Source organism: Talpa europaea (assembly GCF_964194135.1).
Source record: "Talpa europaea genome assembly, chromosome: 3".
Classification (NCBI taxonomy): domain Eukaryota; kingdom Metazoa; phylum Chordata; class Mammalia; order Eulipotyphla; family Talpidae; genus Talpa; species Talpa europaea.
Genome location: NC_140069.1, coordinates 108,583,150 through 108,602,533, shown reverse-complemented (window position 1 = coordinate 108,602,533; position 19,384 = coordinate 108,583,150). Strand labels below are relative to the sequence as shown.

The 19,384-nt window shown below is 38.8% G+C and overlaps 1 protein-coding gene across 1 annotated transcript in view; it reads right to left on the bottom strand.

The window, feature by feature from the left end:
- Window positions 1-2,573: 2,573 nt before the first annotated feature.
- Window positions 2,574-19,384, bottom strand: part of ABCB4 (ATP binding cassette subfamily B member 4) — a gene marked incomplete at its 3' end in the record, with an annotated part of 60,321 nt that continues 43,510 nt past the window's right edge. The window contains exons 20-28 of the mRNA XM_084230846.1: window positions 18,316-18,399; window positions 16,617-16,820; window positions 15,397-15,497; window positions 12,939-13,079; window positions 10,070-10,226; window positions 8,487-8,684; window positions 6,694-6,900; window positions 3,613-3,759; window positions 2,574-2,777 (exon numbers count right to left, since the gene is read on the bottom strand). Of these exons, the coding sequence (XP_084086972.1) occupies window positions 2,574-2,777; window positions 3,613-3,759; window positions 6,694-6,900; window positions 8,487-8,684; window positions 10,070-10,226; window positions 12,939-13,079; window positions 15,397-15,497; window positions 16,617-16,820; window positions 18,316-18,399 (1,443 nt within the window). The remainder of the gene's footprint in view (window positions 2,778-3,612; window positions 3,760-6,693; window positions 6,901-8,486; window positions 8,685-10,069; window positions 10,227-12,938; window positions 13,080-15,396; window positions 15,498-16,616; window positions 16,821-18,315; window positions 18,400-19,384) is intronic.

The following is a 19,384-nucleotide window of genomic DNA, read 5'->3' as shown; positions in this document are numbered from 1 at the left end:
AAGTTTAAGCCTCAACAATGCAAATTTAAAATTTTAACAATGCAAGTCTTACTCTTACTTTGAAATATTTTTGTCGATACCTATGTAAGTTATAAATCCTCTCTGAGTATCATTGTAGTCTTATCTTTCAAGCACTTTAACATTTTCTAGTTTTCCGAGTATGAAATACATGAATAGATGGTAATTTCTCTGAAATCGATGACTTCCACCTTTACCACTGGGATATAAACCTAATATGTTTGAAAAAGACCTCTCTAATTTAATGGTGATCTAATAAAGACAGTTTCTGTTGAACAGGCAGAAGAATTAGGTTGTAGTAAGAGGTACACCCTCAGGCACACAAAAATCCTTAACAAAATCTGTTACAGTATATGTAGTTAGTTTTGTGACTATAAAAATAAGCACTATATTTAAAATTAGTTGTTAGTGACTTAAAAGGATTAAATGTTAAATCAGATTCTCAGGATTTTACAGTTTATTTTCTCCTCTGTTCAATTTTGTAGTTTCTACTCTCAAAAAATAAAGCTCCCAAAATCATATAGCTTCTTGTTTTGTGTTTAATTAAGTGATTTATTCTTGTTTGACCTTATACTTTGTGATCTCAGTAGTGTATGGTTGTATAATACACTCAGAACTTAGTTTCTTAAAAACAGTTATTTCTCATTATTATGTCAGTTAATTGTGCCCTGTGGGATGGATGTTCTGCTGGTCTCGCCTGATTATTTTTAGTGAACTGCAATCACCAGAATTCTAGACTGAGTCTGGAAATCTAAATGACCTCATCCACTGTCTGGGGACATGGTGGCTGGGACTCTCTCTCCATGTGGTCTCTGTAGCCTAGCTGAGACTTCTCTACTTGGCAGAGGAGCATTCTGAGAGCACAAGCTAGCAGGATGCTAGGCCTCTTGAGACCTAGACTCTGAAGTCACAGGATATCATTTCTTTTGTATTATATTAGCGAAACAAGTTACAAAGGCAGTCCAGATTCAAGGGCTGGAGGAAACGTCTCAGCTCTTGCTAAAAGGAGCAGCAGAGTTATTTTGTAACTGTAAATGAGTGAGCACTAGAGGTCTCATATGATTCATAGAGGCTGTATTTTTACCTATTTACCATCAGGATTATACTATTGTTAAAGTACTGGTTATATACATCTTTTTAAAAAATATTGTCATGTGTTCTAAATTCATTAAGACTGGTTTATTATTTCTTTGTGAAAACATTGAGCATTGGGTTCTAGCATTTACTATATCCTTATGTTACTATAGAATTAGGAAGATAAACTCTGAGGTAAGGACCTTTTCCCTAACTAGTACAATTTTGTAAACCTGAAGCCAGGACATTTAGAATCATTTGGTTGGTTGTTTTAAAATATTCAGGGTTGAGTACTTTTGAGACTAATCCCTCCCCTACAGAGAAACCTCTTGTCACTCACGCTTGAACATGATTCTCTAACCTGCCTGCAGTTAAAAATTATCCAGACCACTTTTTTACAAAGAGATTACTGGGCCTTAAATCATACTGTTGAATCAAAAATATCCAGGGGCAAATGCTCCAGGATCCTTCTCAGGCAACTTGAGGAATAATTATACCAGAGTAGGTTGACTTTTGCTCACTTTGAGTCAGTGTAGCAATATTCCCCCTTTCCCCACTGTTCTCTTGGTTAACTGAAATTCAGCTCACTGATAGATATGGTCACATGAAAAAGAATTCTTTGGTAATAACTATTCTATTATAAAACTTGGTTAGGATAGTTTACTGACCTAAAAAACCTGTCAAAGCAATGAGGATTAATATTACTGCAGAAAATTATAGGGAAAAAATTTTAATGTGATTAGTTTCCAAGGGTTGCCTAGAATATGTCTTCTTGTTCTCCATTTAAAGATAATTCCTTCTTAAAGAAAAAGTGAATTCATAATCTGGGAAAATTAGAATTATTTGAAAAAAGTGCAGTTGCCATAGAAACGCAGCATGGATTAAGAGATAATATGCTCAATTTCCACTGAGTTTTAAACATTTTTTTTAATGGTATGCTTCTTTCTTGCTTGATGGAAAACATATGTCCTGCAGAGTTAGTTTGCTAAGTGAAATTTCATTTTCTCTTGAATGCTGATGTTTCCCCAGATTTACCATATATTTAAAAAAAATCTCAATTCCTCAACAGAATAATTCATAAATTTACCAAGGGTAACAGCAGTCTATTAATTTATTTTTCTTTTGCACATGTAAAATTGTTCCCAAACTATCCTGTCATCTACCCAATTATTCAGGACCCTGAGAATTTTCCCTATGTGCATGACTTCCATTAATTCTACTAATATATATATATCTGAAATTTGCTCTGTTTTTGCTTCTGACAACTCCTGGAGAGTTAGACTGCTGTATCCACACTTCATTTAGATAAGTGTCACTTGTAACTCCTAAATTTCAAAATCAGGCACCAAATTGGATGCCCTAACTTGATCTGGATATACCTATACTTTATGATGACTTAAACTAGAAATTTCTTTTACAAGTCAGAGAAAGTTGTAGAATGACTTGAATTTATTTTTAAGACGTATTTATACAAGAGTTCATTAGTTCTGTGTCCCAGTCTGAACACTGACCATGGAAAAATAGATGCCTTTCTGTGCCAGCAGCTGTTGGTGTGTGCCGTGCTCCTTGACTTTACCGTTCTGAAACACCACTATCACATCTGCATTCTGGATAGTGGACAGGCGGTGAGCAATGATGATGCAGGTGCGGCCTTCTCTGGCTTTGTCCAGGGCTTCTTGGACAATCTATTGATAAATCCAAACAGAAGTCTTATCTCAAAAATTCTATACAAAAATTTTAGCATTACATGAATTTAAAAATTTTTACCATTCTAGCAAAAAATATTACCTTTTCTTATCTCTTTGACTCTTGTGCATTATGCATGTTTATTTACATACTGACACTGCATAGGTATGTTCTGCTTTTTAATTATACTAAAATGGGTTCTCACACTGTAAATAATATTCACAAGTATTTAAATTTACTGAAATACTTTTTTTGTAGTCACAAAATATTTTACACTTAAATAGTTCCCTTTTGTTGAGTATTTCATTTTCCAGTTTTTTATGATTACAGTTAATGCTATTTATATAGGTTTTTTTCTTTTGAGTACTTTTTTGTGTTTATAAAAATGTTTATTTTTAGTTTGAGGGGCCTCCCTGGTGGCAGAAGGGGTTAAGACACAACCTATGAAGCTATCTGCAGCCATTGAAGCACCAGTTTGATCCCCAGCTAGGGAGCTACCCACATGGTGCAGCAGACCTCTCCAGTCTCCCCCGCTGCTCCCCTCAGCAGTGTACTTCGGTCAATCTGCCTGTTCTGTTCCCCACTCTGTCTCTGGTGAATCCTCTCATCCCCCACACCTCTGGCCTCTACCCCAGTTCTTGTATGCATAAATAAATAAATCTTTAAAAAAGTTTATTTTTAGAAGATTTGGAAAATAATAGAAAGAAATAAAATACCCTATTTCAAAATAGCCATTATCTACATTAATTTTTTTCTCTGTTCATATTTTTTCATGGTTGACAGCACAAAAACTTTCTGTTTTACAAATAAAATGGAACATGGGGTAGGTCATACCTTTTCACTTTCAGTATCCAGAGCTGATGTAGCTTCATCTAACAATAGGATTTGAGGTTGTCGGATGAGGGCTCGGGCAATAGCAATCCTTTGTTTTTGACCACCCGAGAGCTGAGTCCCTTTATCTCCCACTCTTGTTTCATATTTCTGCAAGTTAACCATTAAGTTAATGAAGTATTTATTCCCCAAAATTACTAATGCATATTGAATAAACTTTTACTTTGTAAGAGTTGACCATCAGTTTTACATATAAAAAGTATTTAGGGGCCTCCCTGGTGGCACAAGGGGTTAAGTCTCAGCACTATGAAGCTATCTGCAGCCACTGCAGCACAAGTTTAATCCCTGGCCAGGGCGCTGACCCACATGGCATAGCAGACCTCTCCTGTCTTGCCCACTGCTCCCTTCAGCAGTGTATTTCAGTAGATCTTCCTGTTCTGCTCCCCACTCTGTCTCTGGTGAATCCTCTCATGCACCCTCCACACCTGTGGCCTGTACCCCAGCTCTTGCATGCATAAATAAACATATCTTTAAAAAATATTTAGAGCCAAGTTTTTAAATTTAACAGTATTCATTTTTAAAAGCAAACTAGAAAACTAGTGACTAATTCTCAATGGTATTCTATAGTAGAAATTTGAGCAACAACTTCTTGAATTCCTCCCCTTATCTAGTGCCTACTGATCTGATGTTACCAGAGTGCTAAAATGGTTAAATGCTAATATTTGATGTTCTTAAAAAGTTTAATTTGAAATATTCTTATGACTGACAGAGCCTAATTTACTCTATTTTAAACTCATTCATTCTGTTAAATACTTACTGAGCACCTGTTAATACCAAGAACTGTGGGAGATACACACAGTGTATCTTTGTGCTTACCCTGAGAATTTATAGAGAAAACATACATATACATCATTTAATGCAAGGTCAAATAAGTATCAAATAGTAGTATATACAACATATTATTAATATAAAAGAACAGAAGAAGGAAATAGAAATTGTGGAGACATGATGGAAAAAGGAGAAGAGGAGAAAAATAAACCTTTGTAGACAAAATGGGGAGTTGGATGCCAGGTTAAACAGCACAGAATGAATAAAGGTGCAAATTAAATGGTTCCGTTTGCAGGGCTTATGCAATAATGTACAACATGTGAATCAATGTCCTGAAGTCCAATGTCAGCTGAATTAAAAGCTGAAATTTTAAAGTTTTACTATTCACTCAAATCCAATACTTTATTGAAGTCAATGTCTATGGTTGGTAAGGTTAACTAACATGGAAGTATTTAAATTTTGTAAATTAATGTAATTTCTAATTGCAGCAGAATATAAAGGCAAAAATAATTAAGCTCTACTTCTGTTTACTCTAGCAGAACCTCAGATGCTAAATAAGTGTGACAAGATTAATTATCCCCGACCTCACTTTTAGGGATTACAAGTCATTTTCCTAGGACTACATGTTTTCTAGTTGCTGAAGGAAATGGTCTCATTTAACTCTTGTCTTAGATATTTTTGAAATCCACATTGATTTCATTGTACTTTGGCTACAAAAATACCAACTACAATGTGGCACTAGTGTTGGGGATGACGATGAATACTAAACTAAAATGACCTTATACCAAAATTAATTCAAAATGTATCAAATATAAAACATAAAACAGATTATAGACTTAAATAGAAAATATATAGAACTTTTAGGAAAAAAATGAAGAAAACATTCCAGTCCTATGGCAAGGCAAAGTTTTCCTGGACTTGAGTATTAAAAGTAGTCTGTAAATCGAAAAATTGTTAAATTGAAACTCATCAAAAGAGAAAACTTAGGTGCTGCAAAAGATTCCTTTAAGAAGGTAAAAAAACAAGCTACAGACTGGGAGAAAATATCTTCCAATTACACATTTGCCAAAGCACTAAAAACTAAACTATTGGAACATTTCTCAAAATTCAACAGTAAAAAATTTCCAACTAAAATGATGTTCAGTAAATAAATTATGTTCAATATCATTTACCATTAAGAAATGCAAATTAAAGGCACAGTGAGAGAGTATTATACACCTTTCAGAATGGTAAAAATAGTGACAACAGTAAATGTTGGCACAAGGAAATTATCACTCATACTTGCTAGTCAGAAGATAAAATGGCACAGGAAACATTTTAACAGTTTCTTATACAGCAAAATCTATATGCTCCAGCAATTGTACCACTAGGTGTTTGTCCCAAAGAAATAAACACTTAGGTTCACAAATATTTATAAAAGCTTCATTCATAGTAGCCCCAAACTGTAAACAAACTAGATATTCAACAGGGGAATAAGTAAGTTGGAATAGAATAATACTCAGCAATAAAAGGAATGAGTTCTAGATACACAACTTCAGATATTATGCTGAGTGAAAAAAAAGCTAATCTCGAAAGGATACATACTGTATGTGTGTTTATACAATATTCTTAAAGTAGAAAATTATATAAATGGACAACAGTCAGTGGGTGGTGGCAGAAAGGAGGGTATGTGCCTATCAAAGGACAATATAAGAAATTTTGTGGTGATGGAAATGTTCTCTATCTTGACTATGGTGGTGATTGCATGAGTCTCTACATGCAATAAATGGCAGAGAACTAAGTAACACTGGGGAAACAAATAAGATAAGTGGATTATACCAATGTCAATGCCCTGGTTGTAAGACTGAATTATAGTTTTCGAAGATGTTACTGGAGAAAACTAGGTGAAGGGAAGACAAGATCTCTGTATTTCTTGTAACTGCAGGTGAATCTATAATCATCCCAAAATTTAAAAGGAAAGTATCATAAGATATAAACCAAAGATGGCTGCAGTCTGGATGCCCATAATCTCCAGTTTGTAACCTGAGAGACGGTGCTTTGAGTTAGGGTCTCATTTGCTTCTCATTGCATTTGTATGAGGTAGACATGACTAATTTTCCCTTGTACCAATATGGAAACTTGGTGCTATGAAAGTTCAATTTCTTGTCTAAGGTGTTAGCAAATAAAAGTTTATTATAGGACTTTGTTGGTTTATAACAATAGTTTTGAGGAAGGAAACAGTTTGCAGGAGATTCCTATTTCTTCCTAAGAACTTACATTGGGTAACGTCTCAATAAAAGGATGTATGTTGGCTGCTTTGGCTGCATTCACAATTTCATCCCGTGACACAACCCGGCTATTGTCTCCATAGGCGATGTTCTCAGCAATGCTGCAGTCAAACAGGATGGGCTCCTGGGACACAATTCCAAGCTGGGCTCTGAGCCACTGGATGTTGAGTTTCTTTGCTTCTTGACCATCTAGGAGCTGAAAACCAAAGTCCACAAACTATAAGAAGGGCTTAAGAAGAAGGTGACTTTGTTAACCATTTAGAGGACTGTTGCATGTGGGCATCAGCAATTTGTGAAAGCCCAAACCTCATAACCACCAACACAACCAAAAAAAAATTTTTTATGGTGGTTAGACTAGCCCTTATCTTCCTCTGTATAGCAAAGTGGTACATATTTGATCCCATCTTTCCCAAATTCCTTTCTTTGTCTTGATCTGCCCTCCTCTAAGCAAATGTACTATCCTCAGCCTTTAAATATCATACCTGTATCTGTTATCCCCTGAATATCTTGGAACTTTCAACTGAAGTTACCCCTTTCCCTCAAGCACTCCAAGGGAAAAAAATCAGCATAGGGGCCTCCTTGGTGGCGTAGGCGGTTGAGAGCCACACTGTGAAGCTGTCCGTAGCCTCTGCAGCGCGGGTTTGATCCTGGCAGGACAGGGAGAAACCCACATGGTGGAAAGAAAGAGCTAAAGAAGGCTTAATGCATTTGTGATTATCTAAATAGGGATGGGCTCCCAGGGCAAGGTCAATGGGTGCCATCCCAAGGTAATGGGAATAGCAGGCATTATCAGTAAGAGCCAAATCTTCACTTGGGAAGACAGTCATGAATTAGATACCAGAAAATCAATGATGAAAACCAAATGTGAACGTGCTTGAGGTGATGATCAAAGTCCTAGATTGAACAACTAGAGCTAGAAGGCAAAGCTTAAGGAACTGGGAGTAGATAAACTAATAATCTGCCTGGGAGTCTATTTAGAATTCTCACATGAGGGGCCTCCCTGGTGGTGCAAGGGGTTAAACATTACACTATGAAGAAATCCACAGCCTCTGCAGCATGGGTTCGATCCCTGCCCAGGCAGGGACCAACTCACATGGCGAAGCAGACCTCTCCTGTCTTGCCCGCTGCTCCCCTCAGCAGTGTATTTCCATTAGTCTGCCTGTTCTGTTCCCCGCTCTGTCTCTGGTGAATCCTCTCATCCCCTGCATCTCTGGCCTGTACCCCAGTTCTTGTATGCATAAATAAATAAATCATTAAAAAAAAAGAAAAAGAATTCTCACATGAATTTGTGGCTCATCTTTATAAGCCACAAAGTAAACGTTTACTTAGGAAGATAAGGTTGGCTCACAAGGCCCAGGCAGGATAGAGGTTAACTTTATATTCAGTGTTTTCTGAGTTATGCTAAATTCCAGATACAACAGGTCCTCAAAAAACATTTCATTCAATGTTTTGTTGCAACATTGATGAGGAAAGGAGAATCCTGGTCAATATTGAATGAAATGAAGTTGCTCAAGGATCTCCTGGCTTCATCATACATTGTTTCACTTAAAGATACAGTTTTCAAGAACCTACTGATAATGATAAATGAGAACTAACTGTATATGCCCCATTGTCCCTTTATATATGTCTGACTATGGTGCTAGTATGGAAGTTACCGAAAATGGTTATTTTATCAAATAGGATATGGTCTTGTCCAACTTTTTTTTTCCAAGATAGCAGTGTTGGTTTGGCCATTTGAAATACAGTTTGAAATAAATTTACTAATTTAAGATAATTGCTCACCACTGTCCCAGCCATGGGGTCATAGAACCGCTCGAGGAGCTGGACCACCGTACTCTTTCCACAGCCGCTGCTGCCCACCAGGGCCAGTGTCTGGCCCTTCTTCACCTCGAGGCTCAGCCCCTGAAGAACGGGCACGTTTGGCCGGGTGGGATAGTTGAACACAACTTCATTAAATGTCACATTTCCTTCAAACTTATCCTATGAAAAAATTTAATGTTGCCATAATAACTGGTCTGATAACTATTGGGGGAAAAAAGCATTATTTCAAGAACACTTCACCAAAGACTGTATCAGAGAACATATAATTCATATTCAGTACAATGCTGGTACTAGTGAACACTGACAGCAAGTCATTGGTACATAAATGAAAATGGGAGATGGGGGGGTATGGGTACATTAGATATTCATGTTACAGACAAATATTTTTTTTTATTCATGTAAGATAAATAGTTGGCTTTCTCACCAATGATTCTGAAGCTGGAGCCAAGCCACTATTCCAAAGGCTTTGGAATTTAGAACAGGTTCTACCTGCTAGCTTAGTGAACAACAGCTCTGGACTTACTCAGCACAACAATTTTCTCAAAAAACAAAATACCCAATAAAGTGCTGGAAAGACTGTGTTAGTCCCCACCACTTTACTCACGCTGCTTCTTATGCATTTAAAGGAGGGGCAGGCCTCCCTGGAGGTGCAGAATGTTGAGCTCAGCGCTGTGGGGCTGTCTGCAGCTTCTGCAGCGCTGGTTCGATTCCCAACCGGCCAAGGAGATTCCCACATGGCATGGCAGACCTCTCCTGTCTCACCCACTGGTCCCCTCAGCATTGTACTTTGGTCCTTCTACCTGTTCTGTTCCCTGCTCTGTCTCTGGTGAATTCTCTCACCCTCCCTTGCCTATGCCCTGTACCCTAGTGCTTGTATAAATAAATAAATCTTTAAAAAAAAAAAAACCCTGTAATTAAAAAAATAATAATAATAAAGAAGGGGGGGGAAATGAACTAAGATAGAAACTGTGGGTACCTTGGTGGCTGGTGTGGTGTGGTGACATGCATCTGAGGAGGTGTGATCCTATGCCTCTGAATCACCTACAGCCTACAGTGTGATAAACCAATGTTACCTCAAAAGTAAGTCCGGCAGCTTGTGTTGTGCAAAGAGCACAAAGATATTCAGAGTTGACTCTGGAGACAATATAGGGTTATTACTCTTACGGTGAAAAAAGTAGCTTCTTACCAATTGTAACTCAGCCATTACAAAATGTGATTAAACCCAGACTGCTAATTACATTTACATACAGAATTACATGCATATGTCTTCATGCAGAAATGGCAAACAATTTTCATGGAAATTAATCCATTCCAGGCTTACTTTTTTTTTTAACATTAGGTATGCTAAACTTCAGAATCCTTGAAACCACCTAAGAAAATTGAAAATGTCAGGAAAGTTGGCCAAATAACAGCCCTGCAAATATCACAAAGTAAGCTAAATAAATGTCATTGTAATTACATTTATCCTGTAGTTATGATCTAGCAGACAGTAAGCCTTTAGGAAAACAATTAAGCAAGAACTCATCAGACAGCAGAGAACTCACAGGCCTCAGCCCTTCTTCACTGTAGCTGTCAATCAAAGGTTGTCTTTCAAACAGCATGAATAAGTGGGCTGCAGACAGCTTGGCCTTAGCATAGTCTGGAGCAAAGGAACTAGCGTGTCCTAGAGCCACTGCACCGAACACAATTGCTGAAAACACCCTAAATAGAAATAGAGGAATTAAAAAATTAGCTCCATGATATCTGAAAGTCTAAGGTCATATTGCTTCCATTACAGTATTGATCTTAATATACCCCAGCCTTCCCATTTCCATGACATTCCAATAACAAAAGCAATCCAGAGAAGAGGCAAGATGAACCACTGCCTGAGGGTTTCCTTTCTCTTCTGCTTTCTAGTTTCCTTTAGGAGACTCTAATTTCCTAGAGTTAACATAATTTTCCAAAGTTCTTTTTTTTTTCAGGAGGTGGCTTATAACTGATCCTAACTTGTGAACTCAAGTAACATTAGAAACTAGTTATACTCTCTTTAGAGTTGAGGGAACTGAAGCACCAAATGCTTTAAGGATACCAGACAAGAGGTGATAATTCCTTTTGAATCTATCACCCTGACTTCCAGTTTGTGATTTCTATTCCACACAAATAATCATTAATGTGGTTAAAGAATTTTTATTAGGGAAAATAGCTTCTACCAGACTTTTCTTTTATAATTAAAATTAGTATTGATACTACCCTAAAAAACAATTGTCCTAAGTTAAGGTCTATTTTTTAAATTATATGCTCTTTAAAGAATGGATATCAATTATAACAACTTTTAGGACAGACTAAAGATTCTGACTTCTACAGCTCCACCACGCTATTCATTACTTTGCCAGAGTTCCCTGAGAAAAGGGGGTGATGTGGGATGGGAAGGGAAAGTCCTATGTAGTAATGGAGAAGTTAAATATTTTTTCTTTTATTTATTTATTTTAAGATTTTTTTATTTATTTATACAAGCACTGGGTACAGTCAGAAGCTTGGGAGGGTGAGAGAATTCACCAGAGCCAGAGCGGGGAGCAGAGCAGGCAGAAGGACCGAAGTACACTGCTGAGGGGAGCAGCGGGCGGCAGGAGAGGTCTACGCGCCATGTGGGACCCTCCTCCGGTGGTCAGGGAGCAGCCGGGGATCGAAACGGTGCTGCAGAGGCTACGGGCAGCTTTGCAACCCAGCGCTCAACCGCTGCGCCACCGGGGAGGCCCAAGATTTATTTATTTTTGTACAAGAGCTGGGATACAGCTCAGAGGCGCAGGAGGGTGAAAGGATTCACCAGAGACAGAGCAGGGAGCAGAACAGGCAGAGGAACTGAAGACACTGCTGAGGGGAGCAGCGGGCGAGGCAGGAGAGGTCTACTGCACCATGAGGGTTGCTCCCTGGCCGGCCGGGAATCGAACCCATGCTGTAGAGGCTGCGGACAGCTTCACAGCACTGCACTCAACCCGCTGTGCCACTGGGGAGGCCCCATTTTCTTCTTTTAAACTTCTAAATTAGAGATATTAAAATGTTTTTAGGACCTTCCCTAAAATTTTTTTTTTTAAAAAGCAGGATCAATTTTCTCGGGCGCATTTTTGTAGACAATAAAAATATACTAAAACATTATTCCCAGTTATTACTATTATTAAAAAGTTGGACTTTTCAATGTACCCTTCCAAATTGTTCTCTATCCATCTTTATCTTTCATCATTCCACCCTGTGTGCTGAGATCTTGACCTCATGCACTACATTTCAAGGTTTTCTTTCTTATCTCCTAGTTTCTGATGGGTTTGGCAATGAAAGGTACTAACTGGGATGGAGGACTGAAGGAGAATGAGGTCATGGTATTTGTTTGGGATTTATTTTCTTTACTTCCTGTCAGATTGTTGTATTGCTGGTTTCCTCCACCAAAGGCCACACAAAGGGTTCTGAAAATCTTTTGCTCCTCTTGCCCTTTAGGTTTAAGTCTGGAGTATTCCTAGCTGGGCATTGCTGAGATGTCAATAGCATCCCTGTGTACTGCTTAACACTTCTCACACCTTTGTAAAATAGCCCCTTCAGCAAACTCTCCTCTATTATTGTTTGTGGTGCCTTTTTTTTTCCTGCTGGGATTCTTACTGATAGAGAATACACACACACACACACACACACACACGTGTGTGTACTTTCTCATTATTTTTAATGTTACATAAAAGCAAAACAATAGCTCTTACATACTTTCACCTTGTCTTGAACTTGTTCAATAAAAGGTTGTACAAGTACTGCTTTATACTCATCCCACCAGAGCAGAAATATGCCAAGTGTTCTTAGGAAGAATGGCTTCTCTTTGGCAAGAGAACCTAATTTTGACTGCCAGCTAAGTGAATGTACTTAGCATATTTTGAAAAGAGGAATATATCAATTAGAATGATCACAGGTCAGCCTTGGAAACCAAGGGAAAAAAAGGTAAAGAGGCAAATATTAATAGGGTCATCTTAGGCCTGATTAGAGGAGAGAGAACCTTATGTTACATTTCAGCCAAGCATTCTCATCTCATTGTCAAGGTCATCATTTGGTTGCAGATAAATAACAAGCTCTTTTAACTCTATTTTGAGTCCATGGTCACCAGCAAATTTCTAATTATGATTTATCTCTGCCTACTTTCTACAATGTGAAAATTTGCTGTCCTCCTGACTGGCATCCTATTACTCAAATGCTGGCTTATGATCATTGTCATGAATTTAATTTTAGTTCACTTAGCTGATTAAACTGTATTTGGACTACTGACCAGCTCAGATCTCTGTGGTAAATTTAACTCTCTGACCTCATATTTGAACAAGTGAGGCTTTTTGTTTCTGCTCCAAACTTTTGCATAGACCTAGTAAAACCTTATTACAGAATAATCTTAACATTTTTAAAACTACTTACAGAATAACATCTCTGAAGCGCATATGTCCATTCACAATGAGATAGGCACCAAATCGAAAACAACCAGCATAGGAAAAGTACATAAATGCTTGTGAAATACTAAAAGTAATTCCATAGATGTGTGCCTTCTGCACAGAATTCCTGAAAAACAAATTGATATATTCACAACCATCTTATATATCACACTTCAAATGGACAGAAAATTGTAACTGCATGTGTAACTTTAGTATTAAATAAAGTATATATAACTGAAAGAAGATGGAATTAATTGGCAATTTCAACTATCCCTGTTTAATTTACTAGACTTTAAAACTATTATGCTGGTCTACAAACTTGTAATATAAATTATTTTCAATATCATTAGTGTTAAATATATTAATTTATTTAAAAAATCAGACCATGGTTAGAAACAAGTGGCAAGTAGTGCCTTTTGGAACTTCTTGAATTGTTCTTGAATAAGCTAGTGAATTAAGCCATGTGTCTTTGTTTTCAGAATAGGCTGGATGTGGTTCTCATCTAGAGAATACAGCACTTTATCAAAAAACAAGTCTCTGGTTCCAATGACACATTCTAGAGAAAATAAGTGTTTGAACCTTTCCCTAAAATAAAGTTTATCCTGAATCATCCACATGAGTTTTTTATGTTGCCTGTACTGGTGAACAAAAACTTGAGCAATCTGTTGTACCATTTAGCTCTGGAAGACCCAATCTTACTGTTTTCTTAAGAAAAATAAAATCCAATCCTGTGACCCAGTCATATTAAAAAGCTGATCATTATTAAAAAGAGGTCATTATTGAAAATTGTCATCCTTAAACTCATAGTATTGTTTGAAAGAACAAAGTTTTTATTATTTTGGTGTGGGGGGACAATAAATTACCCTTAGGTAAGCAGTAGGTTTTTAATAACAATCATGTGCTGTGGGTCTGCTACTCCTAAGCAGCCTTTTCAGCCACCATTTTGTTACCTACAGTTCTAAATCCTTTTTTTTTAAAGATTTATTTATTTATGCCTACAAGAGCTGGGGTGCAGGCCAGAGATGCAGGGGGGTAAGAGGATTCACCAGAGACAGAGTGGGGAACAGAACAGGCAGACCAACTGAAAGACACTGCTGAGGGGAGCAGCAGGTGAGATAAGTCTGCTTCGCCATGTGGGTTGCTCCATGGCTGGCCAGGGATCGAACTCATACCGCAGAGGCTGCGGATTGCGGTGCTTAACCCCTTGAGCCACCAGCAAGGCCCCTACAGTTCTAAATCCTAAGCAAGGTCAAAATGACCTGTTCAGTTAGGTATAGGAGCCAACCCTGTAAGGTGCTTTTCCAATCAAAGAAGAGCACAAAGCTGGATCACGCTGTGAAGGTTATGCATCACAAGGTATGACTTGGAATGCCCAGAGGGCTGATGACCCATACATAAAATGTACTCCCGGCTTATACATCATGAGGAGGTATGACCCGGAACACCGGGGGGTGGGGGGATGGGCAGGACCAATGTATAACAAGGGGCCCCAGAAGCTGATCAGTGGAATCCCTTGTTGATAAGATTGAAACCATAGCTGGGGTACTAGAGCTTGATCTCAATTACAATAGCAAGTCATCAAGCAAATGAGAAGTACCTGGAAGGCAGACTCACAACCCCTGATACTATAGATGACAGAGCATCTTTTCGAGTTTCACCCCTCCCTTTTCTCTGTCCTCCTTTCTCTCAACCGATGTTATATAATTCTTGTATCAATAAAAAGGCCAGGATCTTGCTCTTCAGCAGCATCCTGCATTATGTAGCCTGCTCCATGACTCCCCATTTCTTTATCAGTTTTGTGGGTCTGCTACTCCTAGGCAGCCTATTCAGCTGCCATTTTGTCACCTAAACAAGGTCAAAGTGGTCCGGCCAGTTAGGAACAGCAGCCCAACCCTTAAGCCCTTCAAATCAAACAAGAGCACAAAGCTGGATCACACTGGGAAGGTTATGCATCACAAGGTATGTCCAGAATGCCCAGAGGGCTGAGGACCTATGCATAACATGTGCAGTAGGAGGTATGTCCGGAATGCGTAGGGGGCTGAAGAACGATGCATAACACATACTCCCAACTTATACATCACAAGGTATGGCCGGGAATGTCCGGGGGGCCGAGGACCGATGTATGACAAGGGACTCCAGAAGCTGATCAGTGGAGTGCCTTGTTGATAAGAGTAGAACCATGGCTGGGGATTAGGGTGTATCATCAAGTAGATTAGAAGTGCCTGGAGGGCAGACTCACAATCCCTAACCTTCTACACCCTTCCCCTTTCTTTAATCTCCTTAATCTCCTTACAATCAATTACATATGTCTATAAAAGGGCCAGGATCTTGCTCTTCAGCAGCATCCTTCATTATGTAGCCTGTTCCATGACTCCTGTTTGTCAGTGTGATGTTGTCCGATGCAACAAGTGTGGTGTTGCCCAATGCAACAATGTGCTCATTACCTGTAAGCTCCATACAATTTTTCAACATACATTGATTCAAATTTTCTTTCCTGGGTCAAAGACACAACAGTCCTAATATTTTCTATTGCCTCCGTTGCAATCTGCAATGTAAACAGATCTTCATTAGAAATGAGATTTTTATTTCTAAAATAATGAAAAACATAAGCTTTAGGGAATCTGTCAAAGAATCCAGAAATTTATGTTGGCCTACATAACAAGTCAATCAACCTCTGAATGTTTTCATCTCTGTGAGGTGAAATCTATCCTACCTCACAAAACCATACTGAAGATCAGTTGTGAAAGGGCTTTGTAAAGTGTGGTGCTATAGAAACTATCACAACTTAGAATCATTATCTGCTATACCTCCTAATGTTTCAATAAAAAATGTTTACATAAGAGTGAAAAAATTCCTGTCTGTAATCTACATTTGAACACTTAAATGCACATATATGTCAATAAAATACTTATCTGTAGATTTAAATACTTTTAAACATGTTTAATGAAGCCATATAGTGAAGAGCTTTGAAATTAGATCCAGGCTTGAATCCCAGTCATGCCTTTAACTTGTTTGCTTCTCAAATTCCTCATTTGCAAAATTGGAGAAACAAAATTATTTGTCTAAAGCTCTAGAGTTAATGAGTAAGTGTACTTTAACCATGATTAGAGTACTGTAACCATGCTGCCTAGACTTGTTGTCAGGATATAATGAGTTGCTGCAATGTAAATACTTAAACTAATGTTCATGTTTGTTCATGTTCACAATTGCCATTAGTCACAAATAGAAGAATTACTGCCCTCTGGTGGCTACCCACCTTAATTATAAACTCACAGTCAAGAAGGAAAGAACTATCTATTAAATGACAGCAAATATACTACCTTACATATCCTCCTTTAAAGACTCCTTATCTGTAAAATAGGAGTGATATCTGTCCTAACAATGGCATTGGGATACGATATACAGGGCAAAATGGACTTTGGAAATGCAGGAATTCTTTAAAATAACCACTTGTTAAACTGCTTTGTATAGGCTAAAGACTTACGTTAATTATACCATTTTCAAGTTCTGGGCCTTAAAAATATGGTAAACTATTTCATGAAGTATTAAAATTGTTACTGTGTGAGCACAAATATTTAATCATTAATATATGTATTTGTAATAATTCAAATAAAACATGTCTAACAACAACAGTTATACTAAATAAAATCTTATTTGACCCAACCTTTCCAGCAGTTTCCAGTTCCTTTTTATCTCTTTTGGCATTTCCAGCCAACATTTTCATTTCAACAATCCCTGATATAGCAATAATTGGAACAACTGACAACAGCAAAAGGGTTAACTGCCAACCGTAGATAAATGATATGATAATTCCAGTTCCGAGGTTAGCTGTATTCTGTGCAATTAAAGCCAACCTAGTCCCAGTGGCCTGGAAGAGAAAAAAAGAGAGCAGCTGTGTTTTAGGTTGCAAATCCACATGTGATAGCCTGAGGTTTCCTGGTGTAGGGTAAAGAAAATGTCAGGCTTTTCTGCCCTTCCGCCATCAGGATAGATGATGGATCCTTGTCCTGAATGCATGCCTGATGGCGGGCACCTGGAATAGGGTGTGGGCATAGGTAGATGGGATTCAGCTGAGTTAAGACTGTGCTTTTAAGGGCGGCATCACGGGGGGACGCCAGCAGCCCCAGCCAGCAGCAGCAGCAGCAGCAGTAAAAGCCAAAGCTGAAGCTGAAAGAAAAGCCGAGAAGCAGCAGAACCAACGCTAGAGAGCCCAAATAGAGTGAAGACTTGCTGGGGGCTGGGAGGCTGGCAGGCCTGCCAGCCTCCCAGCCCCCCAGCCAGCACCCCTGCCTGCCATATGCCTGGTGAACCCCAAATAAAAGACCTGCAAAAAACCACTGAGGACTCTGACTCCTCCTTTATCCGGTCTGCATGGGATCAGAAAACTTGTACCGCGTCCAGTCCTACACTGTGCCCAGTTCCTGCCCTTACACCTGGTTAGAAAGATGAGGGCTTGTGCCCACACTGACATTTGCTCCTTTCATTAACAATAAACCAGGACACCTGGACTTAACTCATGCTACGTGGCAGTTTTTCTTTGTTCATGACTTTCTATTCTCATTCCTCTCCTGCTCAAATGAACAGGGCACTACAAAATCAAATAACCAGCTGCTCTGCTAGGTACAGGCTCAGGAGGCACACACTTTTTCACAAAGTCACTGTCTAGAGAGGAAACTAATACCAATGTACTTTGGCAGTTTCAGAGTCCATTTGATCTAAGAGGGATTTTTATATATTCTAAGAGACCTTCTATTACAAAGTGTACTTATCCTAAGCCACCATCCTCTGTGAATCATACATACATGAATGTTTGTACCACTCAGATAAGAGGGCTGTTGTAGTGGACTCATAACTGACTCTCCCCTTACTCCAGTTCTCTGTTGTGGGAAGCTGTGGGCACAGAGTACTTGGGTCCTAGGGGTGGGGACCTAACCCAGGCAGAGCACTGCATTTCCTGAAAAGTAAGCTGGGCCAGGGTTGGGCATGTGAGCATGTGAATTAAGGGAAGGTTGTGTATTTGGTGGTTGAGGTACAGGTGTATGCTCTCTTTACTGGATGGGAAGCAAGTTTGCAGTTCGGTTGCTGTTGGCAACCTTCCTATAACCTCCAGGGAAGGAGCCTTCAGATGAAGCCAGTGCTGAGGATGGAAAGTTACCCAGATCCACTCAAACAGAAGAAACCTGGATCTCTGATGAAATTTTTGAGTCAGTGGAACAATCAACTGTAAAGTCTAACCTTCTAATTGTTTTATGCCAGTTGGAGTTTTCTGTTATTTCCAGCTGCAAATAGTTTAACAGATACAGCTATGCCACATATTTTTCAAAACCATGTTAAAGAAAAATAGCAGAAAGCAGTCTACATACACCTTGAACTTGGGAGGCATCAGTTGCAAGTCGTGTAGAAAGTGCACCGGTACTGTTTTTATGATCATCAAACCAGCTCATGTCCTATGGCACAAAATACACCATTAAATTTGTTCAAAATTCAAAGAAAACAAGCAAGGAAAATAAGATGAATTCTCCCAAGCCTTCAACAATGAGGAAATATCCACACTTAACCTGTGTAGGAGACCTGACATTCAGAGTTGAGCCCTGGAGTCTGCACTAAGCAAACACTCTCAGAGTCCATCAGGACGCCAGCTCACAGCTGCTCTGCTGTGACAGGTGAGGCCACCCACAGGGGAAGAAGGCAAAGGCAGACCACAGGGCTTATCCAAATGGCAGCTGTGCTCCTGGCCAGCTTCCCTGAGGCTGAGGATGTTCCATCACCCACTCATCATAACTTGGACTTCTGCCCTGATGTGGTGGTGTCCCTCACAAAGGGTGGTGGATCTGTGCTGGACATGGCTTATAAGTTCTAGAACAAGAAACTCCTGATCATTTCTCATCATGCCTTTTTTTTAAAACAAACATTCAGAGGATGTAATCTGTATGTGATTTTAATTATAAGCTATAGATTCATACTATTTACTTTCCAATAAAGCAATTTTCCTAACAGCAAAAGATACTGCTCTTAAAACATGATACCTGCTCTGTGCTGAGCCTTTTGTGAACAGGAATGTAATCAATTTCTATTAATCAGATGCATAATATTCTGGCCCTCTCTTAGGCCTACTCTGTAAACATAGAGAATTCATGTTTGCACATTTTCCCCACATATCCTGTACTAGATGGAACTTTCCAAAAGGGCAAATAATACATTTTATAATCCCAGCTACAACACACTGTCAGGTACATGGTAGGTAACAACTGAGTGAATTAAGATGTGAATTAATGTAAAAACAGAGCTCAAATAAAACCTAAACAAAACTCAGTCACCATCACTTGGGAGAGCCTGCAGTTAATATGTCCTATTGTGGTACATGAATACTCCCCACCACCCTTTCCTTTGTTTAAAGTCACCCAGGATGGAGCTGGAAGGGATTATGCTAAG